Genomic DNA, 23,948 nt, shown 5'->3' with positions numbered 1-23,948 from the left:
GGGAATAGGTTATTTTTCAGTGTTCAAGTATTCTGTTGAAATATTTGGGGACAGAAACTAAAGTCCCATGCTAAAATAATATGCCATTTTATTGCATCAAGTGGAACTGAAGAGATTTTTTTTTTTAATTGCTCCTCTCCTCATTGTTGCATGTATGACTTGCACCAACATGCCAGATGGATGAGTATGAATCATGCGTGTAACAGCTGATTTCTGTGTCATCTTCCCTTGTATTATAAATAATTTTGCTGTGCAAAGTATATGTGAGGAAAGAAACTGTTCCTGGCTGTTACATTTTACTGCTTGGATGTAAGATTATTTTTTTTTTTTTAAGTGAATGAGGCAGAGAAGCGTATTACGCTTCTCTAATTAAGCAATCCCATTTTTATTTGTGGAAAGAATTATTTCCAGTGGTTTAAAATAGGAGGATTGTTCTTTTTAGGTAACAAATGCATCAGGATACATTATCTAATGCATAGAAATGTTTTCGCATATTACCTAGCAGAACTTCTACCCATTCTGTAGGACAAAAGAATGTTTGCAGTGAATCATTTTAAAATAGTCCATTTTGTGACTGGCATAACCTACAGATATTTTTCAGCATTACTCATAGTGGTTGCTGCACATCTGATGTTAACTTTGGATTTTTAAAAAATAGAGTTGCTAAATAGAAGTTTATGTAGAGTGTTAGTTTACTGTCAAGCTGAGTATCAGCAGAGGCTTCTAAAAACTAATCTTTCAGATTTATTGTACAAATAGTGTGATACTGTGCAAATGGTACTTTCTGTAAGCTAGGCAGAACTAATTTGAGAGAAATATTTTTTAAAAACACCTACATTTGAGTAAGTGGTTTCAAGAAGAAAATGTGTTTCAGATCATTTTGATTACTTGTAAAAAAAAAAAAAAATCCACCCCAAAATGAACTTCTCATGTCTAGTATTTATAAATTAATGTACTTGCCCCAAGTCATTAGAAAATGTCTCTGATATATGTGGAGAGTTATATCTTTGATTTGCATAAACATAATCAATGGTGACTATTCAGGTGTAAAAGGCAAGCCTCATACTTTTAACTGGAAACTCTTCCATGTAGAGAAAACACAACCGTTCCAAATTTGGTTTTACAGAGTAGAATGCTTGTGCTTTCATTCAAAAGAAAAATTCTTTGTCCTTTGATAAAATGAACCGGCTCTGTGGCACGTGGCTGAATGGGCTCAGGTCAATCTTTGATTTGCTTGCCGATGATACTTAATTAGTGTCCAGAGCATCACATACATGCCAATTCTTGATTAAAATTAAGTGGAAATAAAGCAGCTGTCATCTTTAAACTGCTTTGGTTTGGATTTTCTTTTTTCTTAACTACTTGAAGCTTAGCAATGTAACTACATGGACCAGAGAAAAATTAAATGGTTTGGTGTTAAAATTCCTTCCCATTCATAAAATCCTTCAGATGGAAGTAGCGATGTTCCATTAAGATACATTCATCGCGTTTTCTTTGCTTCAAGATACAGGCTTGATCACAAATGTTGGTAGTGCAGTCTAAATCCTTGATATTTCCTAAGTGGAAAGTATCAAGAAAAATGTTGAAGCCGAGTATTGTATGTGGGTTTCCATGTGTGGTTTCTGAACTAATGCTTGCCAGAGAACAAGAATGAGTTTGAAAGGTTTTATGTTTGCAAATGATAACTATATGGGCATTTTCCCACTCAGTCTCTCGAAGAAGTAGTGAAGAAATCAAACGGGATATCAGTGCACCTGATGGAGCATCTCCAGCATCTCTCATGGCAATGGGTACCACCTCACCACAGCTCTCTCTCTCATCTTCTCCTACGGCGTCAGTCACCCCTACAACCAGAAGTCGAATAAGGTAAAACGCCTTTCTGTGGTGCACTGAAGTGTGTTAACTTCATAGCTATGCCTGCATCTACCTCGTGTATCGCATTGGCACTAAGGCTGCAGACTCTGCTGCCACCCCTACAATAACCATCTTCAGTAATCTTTGAGAGCTTCAGAAAGTGTTTTCTGCAGCTCAGTATATGTTTTAAAAGTTAGACCCGGAGTTAGGCTTTTTGGAGCTTACGAGGTTAATACCAAAACTTCATGCTCCACTAGAAAACCAAGCTAATTCATGTCACTAATAGCATCATATCAGTTCAAAATGCCATGAAGCCAAATTCGAGAAATGAGCTTACAGCATCTTGAACAAATCTTTCAGAGTGGCTTGGACCCAGGGAGTCTGCATGGTAAACCTTAACTTTTGTAATCACAGCCAAAGACAAAAAGCAGCCTGACCAGGTCCTAGTTCCAGACACTGCCAAGTCTTCTAAATAGCCATGAGTGAGTGGGCTTGGGTTATTTGTCCCACAGATGAAATCATAATGCAAGTCTAAGTAACAAATGGCCAGGCAACCCCCTTTCGTTAGTAAGATAAAAAGATAAGCCTGTGATAAATTTAAAACTTTTCCTATCTGTAGTGTTATCAGTCAAAGGACTTCGAAGTATTTAAGCCTCATGTTAGGCAAGTGAAGTACGTACTTAGCCCTGCTTCATAGGTCGGGAAACGGGCAGACGAAGGTTAAATGACATTCTCAAGCCCATTTAACACAGAGCTTCCTGACAAAGCTTTTGTACAGCAGAAATATTAAACCCGTAATGTTCTGAGACGTTTGCAACATGTAATAATGACATTCTGAAGTTGTGACGTGATTTACAGCTGCGGGTGCTATTGAAAATTATTTTCCCTGAAATGAGCTGAGGCTTGCCTCAGTGCTGCTCTCCTTTCACTGTGCAGAAATTAAATTGAGTTTGGATCTGTGGGTGCTTTACTAGCAGCAGTTAATATTGTGTGTGTTAGTACCTAAATTTAGACTGAGCACATACAGAAATTAAAAAAGACTAAAACACCTGGATATGAACTTTGAACTGGTAATGTATAAAATTGCATTGATGGCAGCCTGCAGATTGTAGCAAATAGCGTGGCATTTCATGCTAAAATTGTAGAGTTATAATTTTGCTATCATTACTGTGCCACCCGACCACTGCCTGCAACGCTAAGCACTACAAGGAGACTTAGCAGTGGAATCCGCAGCAGTGGGTGCATGGTGATGCGCACGCTCTTCGGAACCATCCTCAGAATGTCGCTGCTGGATTTCAGTTTGCTTTGTGATCAGGTTTCTCCCCCCCCCCTTTTCTGAAAATTGTTGTAAAATATACAGTTATTGCTGTAGTTCACTAAAACAAATACTTGCAGTTTACTGTTCCCTGTCCTAGTTGAAACTTCGTTGGCTCTTTGATTTGGAATACGGGTGACCTAATATACTAACTTGTACGATTTATATGTCAAACCATTTCTCATTGTCTCTGTACAACTTACGCTAATTTATTTTCTTCAGCAGTGTTTTCATAACTGTGAGAACCTGATACAAACCATGTGCTCTTACTGGAATTTGAGAACAGGCTGTACAGCTCCCTCATGGCTAGACAGTATGTTTAGCGTAAAGAGAGGGAGCTTTTAATTTGAGTTCTCATGCCTTGTCCCAAATCTCGGTTCTAAAGTTCCCGTAGTGTTGCATAATCTTTGTTGTAGATGGAATATGCAATGCCATTGTTACTCATTTCAATCACCAAGGATAAAAAATGCACCAGTTTGGGTTGTTGAAATATGTACTGATTTAAGAACTGAAATACAGAATTTCTTGAAGCATCATTCTGGCTGTGTGGTACCTATGAAGTTTAGATACAGCAAGCTATTCAGAGAATTTATTTCATATTTAAAATAACACAATTAGCAACTTCCTTGTCGTGTTAAATCTCTCCGAGATGAGCGGTTAGGTTGGAAGGCTCCTACTGCTGTCTTCCATGCTGAAAGGCGCTTTCTGCTTCCTGTTTATTGTTCTGCTGTGCGTGTATTTTCGTGGACGTTTCAAATGCCACCGCTGATACCTCTTTCTAAGCAACTCTGAGATCTTGCTGACTGTATTTCAGTGAAGACTGACTGAGCGAATGGCAATACGTACACTTAAGAGTAGTGCCGTGGAACATTTATTTGTATGTTGGCACATGTGCTCTTCTTTTGTGCGTTGAGTGGCAGATGCCGGTACGTTGAACAGTCTCTGCTGTTCCGTTGGTAGCACACATGCATGAAGAAATCCGCATTCCCTGGATGCTTTCGTTTGCCCTAGCAGGACCTGGAGAATTGCTACCTGTAAATCTGCAGCAGAGGATCCGCTGAGAATACTACGTGTTTCCACCCTCCGCCCCTCTTTCTAGTCACCAAATGGGTTGTAAAGAACAAAGAGTTCTTTACTTCCCCAGTCTTTCCTTAAAGGAAAAAGGACTTAAGATAGCTTGACAGACTGGAAGTGAAATTAATTGATAGCTTTTATTGATAATTGAACATTCTTATTTAAAAAAAAAGTGAATCATTATTGTGCCAGTATATCAAATAGCAGATCAACCTCGCTAGACCTCCCCCCCTCCTTTTTAAGAACTCCAGATCTCAGGCAAATGTTCTGTTAACGGCTGTTTCAAGGTGACATTTGCAATCAGCCACGAGATGCAAAAGAGATAGCATCAGTTTATTCTCCTTCTAAATACAAAATAAAGTCACTTGAGTTAGCTTAATGGTTCGAGCTGAAACTTCCCATGTTGTGAGTTTAATTTTCTGAACTCTTAGAAAAAATATCATTGAGGTTGAAAGACCTAGGAAAAAAAAGTTTAAAGGGAAATGAAGGATGATTTGCTAATCAAAGAATTACTCTAAAATAACTCTATCTGCAGGTATGTCTGTGTATTCTGTTTTTCAGTCAGTAGTGCCGCACCCTACTACTTTCACTGTGACAATAATTTGTCCCTTTTTTAAGCTTTTACGATATGTATTTCTGTTGCAAAAGATTGCAAGCTCTAAGTTGCGCTTCTGCCTTGTTCTTAGGGAAGAGAGGAAGGATCCCTTGTCTGCCCTAGCAAGAGAATACGGAGGATCCAAGAGAAACGCCTTGCTGAAGTGGTGCCAGAAAAAAACAGAAGGCTATCAGGTAACTGTAGAGCTGTTTAACGTACCATACTTGTAGCTGCAACGCATTAGAATCTGCCAGTGGTGTAAACCAGGCTGCTCCACAGTTGACTGCATAGATTGCAACGGCACGGGTATGTACTGTACTCTCTTCTTGGAACACGTGCTACGAGTCCCAGCCTAGCTAACGTTAATAGCTCTGTAGTCGCGTTGCTCCATGTCGGTAATAGCTTTTTTCTTAAGGGGGCAGCTGACCTCCTGTTGAGGCACTTTAGAACAGCCTTTTACAGATTGCACTTTTGAAACCATAACTGAAACTTTACCGACTTAAGGTCTAAATTAATGTTTCCCACATGCAGTTAGAGTACCATTTCTTGGATTTCAGACATTTTTTTTGATGGGTAATTACGTAGGGGTTTTTTGGATCTTTCAGTGTGCTCCCATTTAGTCTCTAAGGACAGTTTGTTTTGTGAAGGTCGCATTGTCTTGCATTTTGAAATTGGCTTTCTACTGCAGTTCCAGACCTTTTTTTTTTTTCTTTCAGTTAGTCCAAATGTTATCAGAAGCCAAAAGAACTAACAAGATAACTATCCAGAGTTCTCCTGATTACATTACTTTTTCAAAAGAATAGTGGCTTCGGCAAACTAAATCAGGATGTTAATAGTCTGACCACGACGTATTTGTTTGGTTAACGTGTATTGAAAGCGTTTGGAGTTCCCAACACAATCCTCAGTTTGAGAACTTTACTCTTTCCATGACTTGAGACTCACAATGCAGGAGGAAGTTGAGAGCCGCATAACAGGATGGTGGCCCATCCATAGGAAGAGTCGTCTTTCAGTACAATGGACAGGCTTGTGATACAAGCCCTGCCCCCTCTTCCTCTGGCACGTCTGGAACTAAACTGTGCTGCTGCTCAGGATAAGCTGCTCTGTGGAAAGAGCCTTTCTCCTTCCCCACGTTTTAAAAAAGGCTACTGAGAACCCGTAGCATACAGCATCTGTAGAACCGATGCATGCCTTCTGAAAGAGTAGGATAATATAGGAGGTTATATTAAGACATTCTTCTCCAAAAACTAACTTTTGCTTTAAGCACACTCATTTTTCTTTCTTTGTTGTACAGAATTTGATTATTTTCAGCATCCCCTGAAATTCATTTCTGGTTGAACTCCATGTTAATGGTGTTCTAATGTTTTAAACATATCTAGCATTCTGTTGATTGTGAATAATGCTTATCCAGCTTTCTGGCATTTCAACGATGTTATCAATGCCAGATAAGGATCTTTTTTTATTTTTTCTTTTAAATTGAAGCTTCACTTAGTTTTAATTTAATTTTAAAACTATGCGGATTCAAAACTGACAAGCAGTAAGCAAGCATCAGAATAATTAACATCTCCCTTCCTCATTCAGTCCTATTTAAGGTACTCTAGCTCTCTCCCTTCTTCCCAGTCACCCAGATATCGACAGGGTACCTTTTCTTACCTCCAGCTCCTCCTAGTGTCTCACACGCTGCCACAATTCCCTTTTATCCCCCGCATTTCCCACCATCGTAACTTCTGCTTTCCTTCTGTACCGCTGTTTGCTGTTGTTTGGCGTGGCGTCTGGGCAAGAGCCAGCACGCGCTGTTCAGAGGTACCTGCCCGCTGACTGGCCAGCCGCCTTCTGTCTCTGAGCCGCTGCATCAGCCGCACGGAACAGAGGAGTCCTAAATATCCCAGCCTGTTCCTCTGCAGGAATAGCAGTAGGTCCACTTTCTATCTAGTCACCAGTTTGTATCCTGTTACCAATTTAAATCAACGTTAGCTGTTATGTATTTAGTTACAAATACAACAGGTTAAAGGACAAATGCTTGCAAATTGAGTCTGTAACAAGTTCTAAAATGACCTGGAAGATTTGAACCATGATTTGGAAACAAGGAAAAGAAAAATAGTCTTAGGAAGGCTTTTGTTTCAGAATAATTCTTTTCTTAATTTTGTTCTATTCATATTATATCAATTTGTTTCTAATGCGAATCTAATTAAGTAAGCCAGTGTTTTTCAAATACGTCTTTGCCAACATGGAAAGATGTGTTTACTTCTTCATCAGTTGCCAACAACAATCACTTTTTTGGTCTTGTTTTCTCCCTCTCACCTGGAGGTGATGTCTCACAGCTGTAGGTTTTTATGCATACATAAATATTTATAGAAGATTATATGTAAAATATGTATAGAAAATTATTTCAGCTGTTGGTGTTTCATGGAGAAGGTGGAACTACGCACATTGAGTTAAAGCCCCATTTCTAACACAGCCATGTTTGCTCCTGGCATTGCTTTACCTTTCATTTCTGGGATTATATTTTCCACTGGATATTGGAGAATAGTTGCATTTCTGGTTTATACATGGACTAATAAATAGTAATCACACAAATAGCCAGATACAAATCTTAATTTCAAAAATCTTGTTTAAAGCGTACAGAGTTATAGGTGAGCTGCCAGTGGCTTAAAATGTTAAAAACAAGGTATGATGTAGTTGGCTTACCCTTATTAATGAGCAACAGCATAGGATTGAACGTTACCCTCTTTGGAGGCCAGCTGTACTTCTCGAGCTTCTTTTTATTCTGTGTGTTGAAAATACTAAAGAAGAAAGAAAACCCCAAAACTAACACAGCCAGGTCTGTACTGTTTCACAGAGAGGAGGCTTCCTTGATTCACGCGATACTTCACATGATACAGTACTGCTTAATTGCGTGGTACAACTCGTGGTTTTTTGGTCTGCTCAAATAAAATGGAAGACGAATAAATTCTGCTCTCCTGTCCCCTCTCTGAAATTACTTTCAAGCTTTTGATGAAAAGTCTTAAGTATCTCTGTTTTAGAAGCTTGAAATTTTGTGAATGCTAAATAATTCAAAGATGGTAGTGTGGTGAAGCTCTAATTTCAGCCCATTATAGTGGAAGGATTTTATTTAAAGCCCTTCACAAGCATTCACAAACATTTACGCCAAACTGTGCTTTCCACCTCTGACAAATACATAGTTCCACATAGCAGAATTTTTAAAGGGATCTTAAGACTTTCTCTTTTGCGAATGCATTATGATAAACAAGCTAATACCTAACCCTGTTAAAAAAACTATGATAAATTACTTCATCGTACAGTTTTCTTGATTTCTTCAAGCAAATTTGGAAGGGAATAAATGAATAGATTTCTTGAAATGTAGTGGTGAAACAATATTTAACTGTGTTCCAAACCTGGTATATTTTTTAAGGGGTTCCTCAATAAAAAAATAAGGTTAAAATAGCCACTGAAAATAAGAGAAATTCTTACTGATGTAAAAAACAGTATAGCTTTTTCTCTTCCTGTATTGTTGGGTTTAATATGCGTGCTGTCTGAATGTTGTTTGCAAGCAGAATTTCTCCTTGAAGCTTAGGTCTGGAGAAGGGCGATCTGCAGAAGGTCACTGCAGAACTAAGAGCAGGCCGGTTCTCTATTAACTGTCATCTAGAGCCTGGTCCGTCTAGACAGCACTGAACTCACAAAGTTACTGAGTTTAATTATATTCAGGGCTGAACAGATCCCTAAGCCATGAAAGAGGAGAGTTCCTCTCTCAAGATAAGGGGGTTTTTTAAGCATTTAGATAAAGCAGGAGCGAATCACCTTTACTTTTCAGATGAACAGGCACAAAATACTTGAAATTTGATCATGCGTCAGCTTACTCAGGATCTGACATGCTGATTCAGAGTACAGCGCCAAGTGCTGCGTTTTCCAGAGAAGAGAATCCTCCTGGCTCCTCTAAAATATGTGCAGTGTCATAAAACGGTCATAAATTCCAGATACCTTCAAAGCATCAAGTAATCCCGTCCAGCTGTTAGGGAGCATTTACCCTAGCTGGAACACAGCTACTTTCGTTTTGAGTACGCAGCTAATGAAAGTCCAGAAAGGACGTGAGCATGCATGCTTCGTGTTGAGAAGGGGACCAGTAAACAGGATACACACATCCTTACCCATCCTTATCTACAGCAATATTTCAATTTATTTTCCATTTTTTGTCAGCATTCTGAGAGAGAATTCACTTCCAGAAGTCTAACACCAAAAAAGCAATTGTCACAAGACAGCAGCAAGAATAGACTAAAGCTTTTTTTTTAACCTTTCTTTAAGCTTTCCACGCTTCCTAATTACAGATATACTGGAAGACCTCCCTAACGTAGCCTTGTAGTACCTGTCCTCTAATTCATGCAATGCTGCTTTTTCTTGGAAAGACCACCTAATTTCTACCTCCTGTGCAGATCAAAGCTACACGTCTTACAAAAAATTTAAAACTTCTTACCTACGTGGCAGCAATAAACAATAAAATTGTTCAGCGATTGGGCAGTGTGATTGAGTATGAATGTGTGTGCGCCTACCGCTGTGCTGAGTGTACCTGGAAATCAAGCAATGCTTTCATCTGTACTCAAGTAATAAGCGTAGAATAACAAAGCTAAAGGTAAAAGATGCTTCGGGTTGCTTTTTTTTTAAACCTGTTCTTTTATGCACGTCTTTATCAACGCTAGGCTAGATCATATTCTACTCAAAGTATTATACTGATTTTTAAAAAAGCCCAAAAAGCGGCCAAGCCTGTGTGCTTAGGTAAGCCTGTGTTCAGATGGGGATTCCAGGGCGGGCGTGCTTTCCTGGTGCTGTCTGCTTGATTCACCAAAGCGGTCAGCCTGCCAAAGCACTGCTCTGCTTGGGTTAAGCTGTGATGCTTTAGCCAAAATTTGTTGAGTTAAGGAAGGACATGCTTCCTTTTTCTGTTTGGATTGGATTCTGATAGAAGAGAAATGTCAACTTGTTAGACTTAATTGCAACAAAATTTAGAATAAATTATGAAGCTGTCTGTATCTCTTAAGTGCTCCAAATGTTAATGTCTGAAGCTATTATTGGGTTTTTTGAGAATGACTGCTCCTTTATGGTTCTTTTTTGTGCCAAAACTGAAAAGTAACATGCCTTTTGTATGGAAAGAAATATTAGCCGGCTAATATTTCTGGGTTTTGATGGTTTATATTTGCCATTTACTGCCTTTACAGAAGCTGGGATTGAAGAGGCAGTAGTTGGGACTGCTGTTAAGTCTATTCCAGAAATACTTCTACGTTCTCACCTGCTGCCGGGAGGACTCATAGTCTCGGCTTTAATCTGGGATTTGAGAATCAGTGAAGCCTGATTCAGTGGAGCGTGGATAGCAGTTATTTTGTAGTTTACCCTTCTGATTTTTTAAATGGATACTCTTTTCTTTTGGGTGTGTATGTGTCTTTAAAAGCTTTTAAAAGCTTTTTAATAGTAGTTTTCTGCCATGGGGAGAAACCTGCCAAGATCTGTACACTTAAACCTCAAATCTTGTTTTAATGGTTTAATATATTATAGTACAGAATCCTATTAATGCTTTTGCTTTCTCAGCCCACTTATTTCATTAACTAGCACAACAGAGACATAGACACATGTTTTTATTTTCTCCATGTCCTAACTCATTTGTGAGCCAAACCAAGTTAGGATGTGGGAACCTCTCCTTGTGCAGAGCAAGGGAGGGAGAAACAGCTGCTATGCAGTATGCTCCTCCGCTCAAATTGTCATGTACGTAGTTCAGGGAGATTGAAGACAGCTGTGGATATGTCCGCTGAAGAGAGAGTTAAAATAACCTTGTTATTAGTTTGTAACTATAAGTTAGAAACCATAGTTTCTATAGTTGGGGATTTTTTGGTGTTTGCAGGTTTTTTTAGCTGTGGAGTTTTCGGCGGGGGGGGAAGTTGAATCACTGGGTTATAATAGTCCATATCTGTTTATTGCTTTTTTTAAAAAAAAGGTATTTTCATGCATTACAGAAGACCCTTAGTTAATTTAGGTTTATTGCAAAAATCAATAGGAGACAATTTCAAAATTAGCACTACGTTGGTTAAAAACGCTTTCGAATTGTCAATTCTAGAAAAGTCATAGGTTGGGAGAGACCTTAGACTGATGGTATGCGGAGCCCTGTCAAGCAGTCTAGAATGTTTCTGGTGAGGGAGATTCCTCCGCTTCTCTGGGCAACCTATTGCAACGCTTAATGGTTTCATGGTGAAGACTTTTTTTTCTTATATCCAGACAGAATTTCCCCGGAAGGAAATTGTGCCTGTTGCGTGTTGTCCTGTCACCACGCGTCCTTGTGAAGAGAGTACCTCCGGCTTCTCTGTAGCTGCCTTTAGGCATTGGAAGACTCTGATTACACCTCTCCTGAATCTTAGGCTGAATAAACCAAATTCCTTCAACCTTTCTTCATCTGTCCAGTTTTCCAACCATCTAATCGTCTTGGTAACTCTCTGCTGGACCGTTTTTTATTCTTCATTGGCTATTTTGGACTGGGGGGAACCAAAGCTCTATACAGCATTCCCGGTGTAGACTGACAGGGGCCCAGTGGAGCGTAAGAGTGCCATCCCTCGATCTGCTGGCTGTGCTCTTAGGGACGCAGCTCAGGATACAGCTTGCCTTCTTTACTGCAAGGGTGCGCTTCTGGTTCATGTTCAGATCCGGTTCATTTACTGTTTAACCACTATTGTATTTCAGCCGAAGCTGATGGATTGTTTTGTTCCGATTACATTTCAGCCTTGTTTCAGGAAGAATCCTCTTACTCTTTATTCCCTTGTGCTCACAGAATAAAAACTCATTTTGTGGTGACTGCTCCTGCTCTGCACTTTGCAGTTTAATGGGAGCCTGAGTCATGCTTGAAATGCTTTTTGGTTGTGGATTCACCAGGGTGTTCCCCTCCCATCTTTTTTTCCCCTCTGTCGTGGCTGTAGAATGGACTACAGATTTTGGTGTGTTTCATTATGTAAAATGTTATATTCTTATGCTCTGTCCCTAGAAAAGTCTTACAAATTTTTAACTCTGTTTTTTATTCCTGGTTGGAAATTGTCTTCCACAGATCGTTTTATGACAACAGCCTGTGGCTTAACTCCTCTTGTTAGAATTGCCTTTTTTTTAAAAAAAATCTCTCCCAAACACTAGAGGTGACTTCACTCCCATCCTAGGTATTAAACGTTAATAGACAAGGACTGATAAATCTCCTTCTAGTTCACCTATCTCTAGAAAGGCTTATTCCTCGTTGGACAATTTATCTGAAAGTATGTCCTTCCATTGCTTTAATACTTTGTGGTCTGAAATGGCTTGAAGAAAAATTCCAGATTAGATTCCAGCAGAATTCTCTTAATAGAACCAATTACTTAATAAAAGCTGTAACAAAGAAGAAATTATGTCAGAGATTTTAGGCTGATGTTCTGTTTACCGTCAATTCTTTGAGAAATAAGAGCTTAATGCAAGATTGATTTCATTATACTGACCAAGCTTTTTCAAAAAACCACAAGTAGTTAAAAGCATTTGGGAAATAAAATTGTGCTGTATTTAAATGTGCTAGTTATGTGCTCAAAGCCCTACATAAAAAATTAAATTTTCAGTTTAAATGACAGTCTGTCCAGTTTCTAGATTTTTTTTTTTTTTTTAGTGTCTGACCAATATTATACTTTTTTAGTCTGAGAGGTAATAATAATTCATAATGCTCAGAGGAACTGGAAACAGAAACCAGTCCCTTTTAATTGCTTCCTTCCGTTGTATTTAATTCGGCTTCTCTGGATACATTAGGATTCTTCGTTGATGGGTTCGTTTTCTGCTTGTTGTCTTAATAATAAAAGCCGGACCCTACAGGAAGATGTTTAAAAAGCAGGGTATTCCAAGTTATTTTTGAGAACCAACCAAACCTGTAGGTGAACTTTTTTAACTGGCCCTTTTTCCCAGTGTGTATATTCAAAATTCAACATTCTTTGGATGCTACTAATAATTAAAGTGAAATTTTTAGTTTCTACAACTATAATGTTTAAGGGAAGATGACTTTCTCTTGTTTTTGTTTCATCTACCATTTTCAGCACAACCTTATCCTGTTTTTCTTGCTCACGTGTTGGGGTGAGGAATATACTTATAAAACCATCAAAAATGTCTCTAGATTTTGGAGGTGAGCACTCCTCCTGGTTTTTAAATCATGTGAAGAGTTCTGTCTTCAGCCCCAGTTGTCCTATAGATCTGTTTTCTGGCTCATCCAGACTGTTCTGATACCTTGCAATTTCTTTCTTCTATATTCTGAGCACAAGTCTTCCTTCTTCATCCACAGGGCCAGACCTCAGGTGTAGGTTCTGATGATCTCATCCACATCACTGTAGCATCCTATTTTCTAATTTTGATGAATGCATTGTTGCCTGTCGATGTCCATCCTGACTGTTGCAAAGACGGCTATTCCAGCTCATTGCTTTAACAGTATTGTGTTGTTTGCTTCTCCTTTCTCTGTGCTCTCTCGTTTCCAATATAAGCTATTGTTCTCAATTCGAAGACTCTGTACCCTTCCATCCCTCTTTCAGTACTGAGATCTCGTCTGTGCTTCAGTGATGCTGGTGTTCAGGCTCAAACTCTCCAATTTTCACATAAATATTGCTGTGCTTCCTCTGAAATGTGTCGAGCAACCTGGGAGAGAAAAAAGCCATTGTAAGCTCTGTGAGGCAAGGTACTATCAAACTTTATTTTATTTGTATAGTGACTGGTGACTGACTTCAATGGACTCTTGGTCTATGGTAAACAGTGTATTCTGCAATAATACCAATTCAACAGGTACTTGCTGAAACTATATCCAGCATTAAGTCACTAGATTGGAAGCGCGTGTGTTAGGAACTGTTAATCAGATTCAGCAATGCTTCAGCATTCCTCCTTACTTGAATAAGGAATGTCATACCTGTCCTTGTAGTCCTGAGACTTAAAAGTTCGCTAATGCTAGTACAATTTTTTTTTTCTTAATAGTTTGGCTCAATGCATGCAGGTATGTCTGAGCAGATCTGTGTTTGACTTAACTGTGACAATGCCCATGTACCTCTGTCTCCTCCCTTCCCACATCACTTGGCCGTCCTGGGGAAGGCGGGAGAATATTTCAGCCAAGGGGTGAAAACAGGACTGAGTTTTTTTTCTCCCCAGTAGATTGTGTAGCAAAGGAAACATGGGCATTCATATTTGATTTTTATAACTAGCTTGCCACAGATGACTGTCACAAGAAAAAGCCCGTCTCCCTACCTTTGTCCGTCTTACTGACACAGATGTGATCTGAGGCATTACTGGATTACATAACTTTGTAAACAGACACAAGTAGGAATTTATTGGCCTTAACAATCTGGTATTTTTTCCCTTTTTTTGTAGAATCATAGAATCATTTAGGTTGAAAAAGACTTTTAAGGCCATAGGGTCCAACCGTTAACCCAGCGCTGCCAAGCCCACCACTAAACCATGTCCCCAAGCGCCACATCTCCCCATCTTTTAAATCCCTCCAGGGACGGGGACTCAGCCCCTGCCCTGGGCAGCCTGGGCCAGGGCCTGACAGCCCTTTGGGGGAAGAAGTTTTTCCTAATATCCAACCTAAACCTGCCTTGGCGCAGCTTGAGGCTGTTCCCTCTCGTCCCATCGCTTGTTCCTGGGGAGAAGAGCCCGACCCCCCCCGGCTCCAGCCTCCTTTCAGGCCGTTGCAGAGAGCGATGAGGGCTCCCCTCAGCCTCCTCTTCTCCAGGCTGAGCACCCCCAGCTCCCCCAGCCGCTCCTCCCCAGCCTTGGGCTCCAGCCCCTGCCCCAGCCTCGCTGCCCTGCTCTGGCCACGCTCCAGCCCCTCCATGGCCGCCTTGGGGTGAGGGGCCCAGCGCTGAGCACAGCATTCGAGGGGCGGCCTCACCAGTGCCCAGCGCAGGGGACGATCCCTGCCCTGCTCCTGCTGGCCACGCTATTGCTGAAACAAAAAGCCTTGTACTGTGTATTGCGTTTGTTTGCCTAATTTAAGTTACACTGAAAAAGTTTTAACCAAGCATTAATTTAAATCCAATTTCCTGTCTCTCTTGAGGAGAAAGAAGGGAGAGCTTCGTTTTTTTTCTTTTGCTTTTAAATTTTCCCACCCCTGTGGCTTGAGGAAGCTGTGTGAAGAGCACGTTCCCACAGACTGGGGGTCTCCAACAAAGACATTTCCGTCTGCGCGCCGGCAGCAGGCCGTCCGGCGAGGCTCGGGCCGCTGCCCTGGGCATTGTGAGCCCCAGCACGTACGCTCACGTCACCAGGCCTGGGCCTGCGTTTGGTGGACTTTGTATAAAAAGTGCTAAAGCTGGGCAGGAAATGGAGATTTCCCTCACATTCTTCTAGAAATTGCCTGTAGTTTTGGTTTTTTCCTCTGTTAGAGGGGATTGCAGTTGTTTTCCGTTTGTAATCCAAATCACTGGTTTGACAAGAAACACAACTGCCTTCGTTCCCAGCCTGTGTGGCACAGTAACACTGACTCCGGGTGGATTTTTCTGCGGGAGGAATGACAAGGTTTAGTGTCTTGTCGACGACAGGTGATGACTATTAAATTGCTGTCAGGTGGAAGGGTGACTTGTGTGACTGTGGTTCTGCAGTTCGGTGACTGGAGGTTACAGTTCCTGCTGTGTTAAAATTTTAAAAACTAAGTAGGGGAGCTGGTTAGCTTCTGCTTAAGCCCAGTTAAGTGAGTTAGATATTAAAGCATATTTATATTTCTCCATAAAGGTCTAAAAGGTAAACTGTGAGTTGTTGTTACTGGCTGTTTCTTAATTAAAGTTTAAACTGACTGCTATCCACTTAGCCTCTTTACCATTGTTTGACTGCCAACAGCCAAGTATACAGTAATTTAAAAGGTCACTGAGGCATCTTGTTCATAACTCTTTTGGACTGGGCTGGCTCTTTTTACAGTAACACATACCGTCTCGGGAGATGCGTTCGCCAGTGCCACTGAGTTTCCTCCTGGAACTAAAAGATGAAGAGTGCAAGACTGCATTTTTCAATTTCAATTCCAGTCCCGCAGATAATGATTCCCTGCCACTGGCAGTGTTAAATCTGTCGGAACATCTTTATTTCCAACTGAAACTTAATTTTTGTTTGTGATCTTGTTCACATAAGTTGCTGTATAGAAATGGTTTGTTTAGAAGAGGGAATACTTGTCCTCATCAGTTAGAAATTTTGTCTGGATATTAATGCAGTAGAAGCAGAAACGTAAAATCTTACATGAACAGAGATACTACCACATGGTCTGTTCCAGGGATTTTAGGCATACATCTCTAACTCGTTTGCTTTTCTATCTCGGTGTGTACAGTTGTACCAAATCTGTACTCTTACCCTCTCTAGCACAACATTTTACACCTTTCAACACGCACGTTTCGCACTTTTGGAAGGGGGCGGGGGCAGGGAGCTTGATATTACCTTGAATTCATATACAAGATAATTGACTGTCTTATCACTAATTTTTCTTTGTTCTCTGTAGTAGTGGATTTTGGTTTCTTACCACAGAACTTTAGTATTAGGCTGCATGCTTTCTCTGCTGATTTCTTCAAAGGTATTCAAACAAACAAACAAACGAAACGACAAACCACAAAAAACCCCACGAGTATTGGTGGATTGATAGAACTGGTACTTGTTAGATTATGATTTTAATATTGTTTATATTTTTTTCCTTCAAGAATATCGACATAACAAACTTCAGCAGTAGCTGGAATGATGGCTTGGCTTTCTGTGCAGTCCTCCATACGTACCTCCCAGCCCATATTCCCTATCAAGAACTAAACAGCCAGGATAAGGTACGACATTAAAAATCCCATTCCTGGGACTGCGAGACTATATGATTGATATGGGTTAATAAAGAAGAATGAACAAATTTGAGTTTTAAAAAACCCAATATTACTAGGAATCATAATTGAAACACTTCAAACTACCTTGCTGTTATTCTTATTATAACGTTTTAATATTATGAGACCATTGGGTTAAACAGAACTTTGGAACAGAGGTAAGACAAAAAAAAAATAACAGAAGGTCATAAATTTAAGTCTGAGGCATTTTATTTAACGCAAACAGTTGGGAAGTGTTTTCAGCTCAGGTTTTGGAAGCAAGGAGTGTTTAAGCTTAAAGATTTTAAATCCATCAGCTTTGTATCTTGACATGTTTTGTTCATCTCTTTCAATATCACAAGGATGTTGGTTCACGCTACTTTCTCATACTGATAACTGTGATACTCTTAAGCGATATGTATCAAATACAGGTAAACTAGAAGACGTCAAGACTGCAGAGTAGCCTGTATGTATTCTAGTGTGCTATAGTTAATACGTACTGGTGTGTTATCTGGAGATGTATGATTAATGATAATTCCTAAAAAGATATAAGAATATTTCATTAACACATGAAGAGATTTTTTTAATTTATGCCTTTGAAAGAATAAATAATTTTAGCATTTTATAACTCAGTCATTCTTCACTGACAATGATTTTTCAGCATTATCTTCTGAATGCGGAATTAATAAAAAATTTCCATAAATTTTTGGATGATACTGGGACCTGTTCATTCCTATGGCTCTTTTTAAATTACTGTGGTCAAATTATAGACTCCACTTGAAGGAAAAGTAGCAGCACTACTATGACCATTCATAACACCACTTGATTATGTTTGAAGTAGTATTCCCTTGGATCCTAACATGTTTTTATATCTCATGCAGAGAAGAAATTTCACTTTGGCTTTTCAGGCAGCTGAAAGTGTTGGCATCAAATCTACTCTGGTAAGTTTTAAATGCATACTGAAGGAATTACGTCCCAGTTATAAAAACCAAATTATTCTATTTTGTACTTTTGAAAGATTTTGATGCTTTGTACTTAAAAATAGCAGCAGATATGCTCAGCTAGAGGTCATTGCCCCTGGATGATACTTGACTGAAAAACATAAAAGATACTCCCTACCTCAGCGGCTTTGTTTAATAAACCCTCTGTCGTCAGCAACTTAAGCTTACATGGTTTTTGTGTTAAATAGTGACCGACAGACAGACGCGTGCTCCGGCAGCTGCAGCAAAGGCAACAGCATGGTAGCCTATAGCAGATAAACTCTTAAGCTATAAAAGGAAGATTCACCAAAACTCATCTCTCAATATCATAAGAAATAATAATAAAGGCAATGGATTTGTTTGAGAATAATTTGAGAAATAGTTACGTGATACAGTCTTCAAGAATTCATTCATTCTCTCCTGTCTTTGACCTACTTTCAAATTATTTGGCTTTTTTGGAATTCTGGAGGTACAAATCAAGCTATGTAATTTGTTCTTTTGCTCAGTGTAATGAGAGAGTCAAGATTTTAACTCTTAATTTTAGACTTTTAATTTGTCATCATTGTAAATAATTGAAAGTTTTTTCCAATTATTGTTTATAATAAGCTTTCTTATATAAATTTTAGCTTGAAAGACTTAATTTTCAATAGTATAGTATTTACTAGAAAAGGAAGATTTCTGAAGGTATGGAATTGGGAGTATCCCAAGCCCTTGTGAATAATCACAAAAATCCAGCTAAAATTGCCAGTATCAGAAATGATACTTAAGTGATACTTTTGTAACCTGAATTCTAACAAAGCTGCCAGAGTTAGCAACTAATAATACAACAAAAAGTCAGACATTTTTAAAAATAACACTTTCCCCGATCCTTATCAGAGCCTTTACCCCCCAGCATTGTATTTGCTGACAACAGCAGTGCAACTGTTGGGCTTTGGTGCTCTGACTTTGTCAGTGATTTGAAACGTGGAAGTTTCTTACCAGGTGCCGATGTAGGAACGAGATTGTGGGAAGTAACGGCAGTAATTCCTACCTAATTCAGCTTTAGTCCAAATGGTTGCTGTCTGTCCTCTCTTTTTGTAATGTACTTAATTACAGATAGTCTAAAAAGAATTCCAAGTGCAAATGATATCCATCTTAAGGATTTAGTGTCTATTTACACACCTACGTACGCAGTGTGTACGATGTGTATGTTTGTGGATTTTTTTTTTCCCTTGTCCATGTTGCATGGGTGGAGGGCGAAGAAGGGTGTGAAAGCTACTGTATGTAAATAGTACTGGTAACGTAAGGGGAAGTTATTAGTTCCCTGACTAAGAACGTGTTCAGCTACTTTCCTGTGGGGAATTAAAAAAAAATAGCTTTCTCTTTTTTGAGTTGTGGAGGTTCCTGGACCCAAAGCTTACAAAAGAGACCCATACAGTAAACAGAAATTATTAGAAACTACATCACTCTGTTTTCCTTTGTACACGTGCTGCAAAGGGTAGATCAGGCTTTGTTTACCCTGCTTGTTCACTGACAATCTGGTATACTGTTACTGTGAAATACCTGTGAGCTGGCCTATCAGTTAGACACTGATTGCTTTGTCGCTTGGATGTTCCAAATTGGTAGCAAACTTCCCTCTTCCTTGCCTCTTTACTCAAAAATACATGTAAAGTAATCTAAAATTCAGTAGTCTACTGTAAAATTAGATTAAATTATTTATTGATGCTTGGCTCTTACCCCGATATGAATTTCGAACTTGAGCTTCAGTTAATATCTGGGCCTTGTTTCTGTGACTCACAGTTCCTAGGCAGATTGCATTGACTTGCGAGGCTGGTGGAAGGGTACGCGTACACTAAAATCTTGACTGCTATGCTAATTGTACTAAGTGGGGTCAACTCAAGTATGCACGGCATTAGACATTCGATCTTAAGTCAACAAAATAACCATCTACAGATATGCTGTTCATAGTTGTTTACATTTTGTAAGTAATACAAAGATGTATGGAAGAAAACAGAGCTTTCTTCATCAATACTTTAAATTGTGGAAACTTTACGGATTTACCATTCCTAAGAATTTGTAAAAACGCTGCCACGTGACTCGCAGGGGTATCATTCCTGATGTTGACCAATCTGTTTTCTGTGACAGGACATCAATGAAATGGTGCGAACGGAGCGTCCAGACTGGCAGAATGTCATGCTGTATGTTACAGCAATTTACAAATACTTTGAAACCTGAAACCCTAATAAGTCAACAGACCCATGGGATAGAACCAACATGAGCTACGAGATGGAAATCTTACTGAAATGCTAATCCCCATTTCACTGAAAACTGGCAACATTTGAGTCCCCTCAAACTTCAGTGACACTATCCTGGATTGCCTCAGATTGCTTCAGCTACTAAGCCTGGAAACAACTGTTGAAAAGCAAGAACTTGTTGCCACAGTGCTTGGAACAACCCAAGTTATTAAGCTATTCAGATTAATTATGTAGCCTCAAGAGCCTGGACTACTTACGTCCTGCCTTTCCAGCCAGACTTCCTGAAGCTTTCTTTCCTAGGAGAGTGAGATGAACGGATCCTCTAGCATACAGGAGACTGAATGTACAGCTACAGCTTTGAGAAGGAAAAGGATAACATGGCATCGTAGTACTGAACTTTCTGTAGCATCCTGATACCACAGTCTGAATATTCTACCCACAGCATATGGCACCCTGATACAGTCGAGTTCTTGATGGTAATTTAGTTACTGCCTTTACAGCTATTTTCCCTCCTTTAAAATGTGCACAATATTCTAGGAAAACAAGCTTTTGTTCCGTAATGACAAATTGAGTGGAAAAGTGCTCTCAATACCTGAAAAAATCTGGCACGGAAGAACTCTTCATTCTAAAGCTTCGTTATAAGCCTACCTCTGTCACAGTGATGTGGCTTCCAACTTTATCTTACGGATTGTAAAGACTAGCGCTACAGCTCCTGGTTTTCAGGGTACGCTGTACTTCAAGGAATCTGTCCAAACTCCTTGTGCTTCCATTCTAACAGAAACAAATCAATAATCAACGCCTGTACAGCTTGTTCTTTCCCCGCTTCCTCCTTCGCCTGTATAGCGCGCACAGCTGCCCCAGGCTTTACTCTACAGCAATACGAGCGTACGTCATGGATTTCTGTGGTAGAATTTTGGAACTGGGATAGCATTTCCTCTGCAGAGAAGATATTCTCAGTAAGATGTAATAATGAAGTAGTTTGTCTCAAAATCCAGCTTTGCCATGTTTTCTGTGTGTTTTTCATTGATCTTGCACATCCTCATCTGACTGACAGAAGGTGAGATGTTCTCTGACAAGAACTATAGAGGAACTGATGTAACGTGTGTACACCCAGTAGTCTCGAATATTGCGTGGAAATGACTCACTGTCACAAGGAAGGAACTGAGAAACTTTAGTCTGCTCAACTTCTGTTTTCCTAAAATGTACCTGAATTCATGTAACAGCTCTCGGGCAAAAGAGTTCAAGTAAGTGCCTTAGCGATCATTGAATTGATACATCCTGGCACTTCAGGGCCTCGTGCGGAGTGTGAATGGCTCAGAACGATTTCATATATCCATTTGTCATAAGCTGCTTGTTGTAATCTTGTTTGTCAAATCAAGGGAAGACTTCACTCTGTCACTGCTTCTGCTTCTTATTTTTCTGAATACTTATCAGCAGTTAAGCCACAGTTGAACATCTCTCATTAATATTAAGCAGAAGCCTACTTTAGAAGTGAGTTCTGTAACAACTGCTATTTATAAGCACATGCTCTTTCAACACAGTAACCCTGTTATAAAGAAAATGAATCTGCCATTCCTATGGTGCTCTTATGACTGTTATGGACAGTTTGAATGTCACAGATGTTAACCCAGTGGATGCAACTGTGCTTGGCATCTGTGAAACTTCATTATGGTATAAAAGCACAGATTTAACTCAAAACTATTGCCAAATCTAAAAACCGATCATCTGACGAACATAGCCCGTGTGAAGAGTAATAATTCAGCATGTCTCTAGCAGCTAGCATTATATAAAAATACATGCTTACACTGATACGTGCCTGTGAGAATTACGAAAATTTGCAAAATAACTACTTAATCCATGATGAGGGCCTTTGGAGAAGTTTTCAGAGCAGCAGTGTCTCATACGTTCTCTCAGTTCTTCAGAACCCTAGAAGTAGCTAGGATACCCTCAGATTATTCGCTGGTGTGTTTGAAGAGCCAGTGTAATCTAAAGACCATTGTTGCAAGAGAGGCTTCAGTTGAAAAATCTTCATTAACAGATTTTAATAAAAGTCTGAAATACAATTTCCTCTCCTGTATATTTCTTAAAAAATTTTTGTTTACTTCATTTCTTCAAATAAGTTTCAGTAAGAATAGTCCTATTGGAAATACACATCATTGGTGTCTCACAGTCCCTCTCTTACTACTAAATTCCAGTTTTTCACCAATTTGTGTTTAAAAAAACCTTCTATTCGTCCTCTGAACAGACATCCTTATCTATGATTGTCTTATTCATTGCCTTAAATTTTAAGAAAATATTTTTCTAATGAGAAGAATAGCATTTCTTGGTCTAAATTCACTCATGACCTGTTTTGTTAAGGTAATTTGAGCTTTAAGCTGATTTTTTTTCTGTCCAGCGGTCAACTTCATTTACCTGGAATGTTGTATTAGTCCTTAATGACATAACACTAATAGTATAACCATTTGTAAAAGGGGAAATCACATTTTCCAGTTACTTTCTGTTAAAAAGATGAGCTGCTAGTCTTCAGAGAGAGAGAAAAGTGATTAGTAATTATAAAAATGATCTTGTTTTGAACGTCAGAGCTCTGTAAACTTCTTTTTGGTGTGATCAGTCTGATAAACTTCTGCTGAATTCATATCTGTAAAGCAATATCAGGCTTCATGAAGAGTTTTTCTGTAATTACGTATCTGAGCCTTTACGTATAAGATGCTGCACAGCTGTCCAAGTGGAAGTAATGAAGCAATGGAAGATCTAAACCAAACATAATGCCCTGCTGCTCTCTACAACATGCTTTTTCTGAAGGTTCAAACAGCATTAATTTTTTTTTCTAGAGGAAGAATAGCAATAGCTCTTCTGGATGTGGATGCTACTGTTGGGTTTGGTTCCTACTCATAGTTAATCCCGAAACAGCCTCCTCTTTTGTACATAGGAAGTGCAAGTTTACGCTGGTTTACTTTCCTTTCTTTTTAATCCAGAACATATTTCTGAATGTACTAAAAAAAAAGGACAAACATTTTATCATCGATTTATATTGTTGCATTTTAATACGTGCCTTGCAAATGCCCGTGCTGCCGTACGCCCGGGTGGCTCGCGGCCAGCTGCAGGGGCGGGGGGGGCACCAGCCACATCCCCTCCTGGATCCGCTTCCACCGACGAGGGAGGTCAGCGTAGAGCCCGGCGTGCGTTGGGTTTGGCCAGTTGTCATCCTGGTGCAAGATCATCAGCAATGACCTGACTGACCAGTTGTGGTGGTTTCTTTACCAAAAAAGAAGGGGGACGGGAGGGAAAAGTTTAATTTTGGTTATTCAGGAAAATTCTGTCAGAGAAGTTTTGATCTGGAGTATCTAACAATAACAGAACTGAGGTGACTTCAGAACAGGTTACACTTGATTTGCTTTTCAATTGGTTTTGTTTGAGCCAGTTTGATTTGGTTGTCTTGTATTTTGAAATAGAAACACTAATTTAGTATCTCTGGTGTGAATCTCAGTGGCCCTCCCAAAGATCTCTCATTCTCGTGCCTCTGAAAAATTGTGAGTGAAATTTTCCCTTTTAAATTTGTGTTTGTGGAGAGGTTATTCAGAATATAGTATTTAATTACAGCATATTCTGATGTAGAAGTAAATTTTTGTCTCTTTTGCATAAAATATATTCCTCAAGTTGCATGTAGCATTTCTGGTAATTTTTTGTCTCCGGTTTTGTAAAATATTTCCACTGCTTGTGTTTTTTTGTAAAGGCCATCATCATGCGTGAGGGGCCCCTTAATTTGCCAGAGCTAAATGAACTCAGCTTCGATGCGTTTGGTATAAACTCAGATTAATCCCACTGGCAGCAGTCATACTCTGGTTTTACACGCATAAGGAGAAATAAATTTGTCCCTTGCTCTAATGATGCAGTACGGTGGTTTAAACTGCTGAGGGTCTGCCTTAAGGATTTTGTAGCTGTGACAAAAAATTCTCATTGGCATCTCTTTTCTGTTAATGATAGCAATGTTAAGTTCTTATCTATTTTTTCAGTTCCCTGATTCAACACTTCAGACATCTGGATTCTGTTGCATCTTTTGCATCACCA

The 23,948-nt window shown here is 39.4% G+C and overlaps 1 protein-coding gene across 7 annotated transcripts in view; it reads left to right on the top strand.

Moving 5' to 3' along the window:
• Positions 1 to 23,948, top strand: part of SPECC1L (sperm antigen with calponin homology and coiled-coil domains 1 like) — a 75,990-nt gene that overhangs the window by 44,452 nt on the left and 7,590 nt on the right. For 4 of the 7 annotated variants that reach the window (XM_087768774.1, XM_087768777.1, XM_087768776.1 and 1 more), the window contains 5 exons: positions 1,710 to 1,866; positions 4,930 to 5,032; positions 16,523 to 16,639; positions 17,548 to 17,607; positions 19,771 to 21,943. In XM_087768774.1, the coding sequence (XP_087624900.1) occupies positions 1,710 to 1,866; positions 4,930 to 5,032; positions 16,523 to 16,639; positions 17,548 to 17,607; positions 19,771 to 19,860 (527 nt within the window). In that variant the 3' untranslated portion in view covers positions 19,861 to 21,943. Of the gene's footprint in view, positions 1 to 1,709; positions 1,867 to 4,929; positions 5,033 to 5,554; positions 7,966 to 16,522; positions 16,640 to 17,547; positions 17,608 to 19,770; positions 21,944 to 23,948 lie in introns of those variants that run through there. The other 3 variants (XR_015707226.1, XR_015707225.1, XM_087768775.1) reach the window with 2 other exon arrangements.

Source organism: Nipponia nippon, unplaced genomic scaffold (assembly GCF_047370975.1).
Source record: "Nipponia nippon isolate SJK-2023a ecotype South Korea unplaced genomic scaffold, ASM4737097v1 scaffold_30, whole genome shotgun sequence".
NCBI classification, from domain to species: Eukaryota; Metazoa; Chordata; class Aves; order Pelecaniformes; family Threskiornithidae; genus Nipponia; species Nipponia nippon.
The sequence above is the reverse complement of the archived record's forward strand: the minus strand, read 5'-3'. Positions and strand labels throughout refer to the sequence as shown.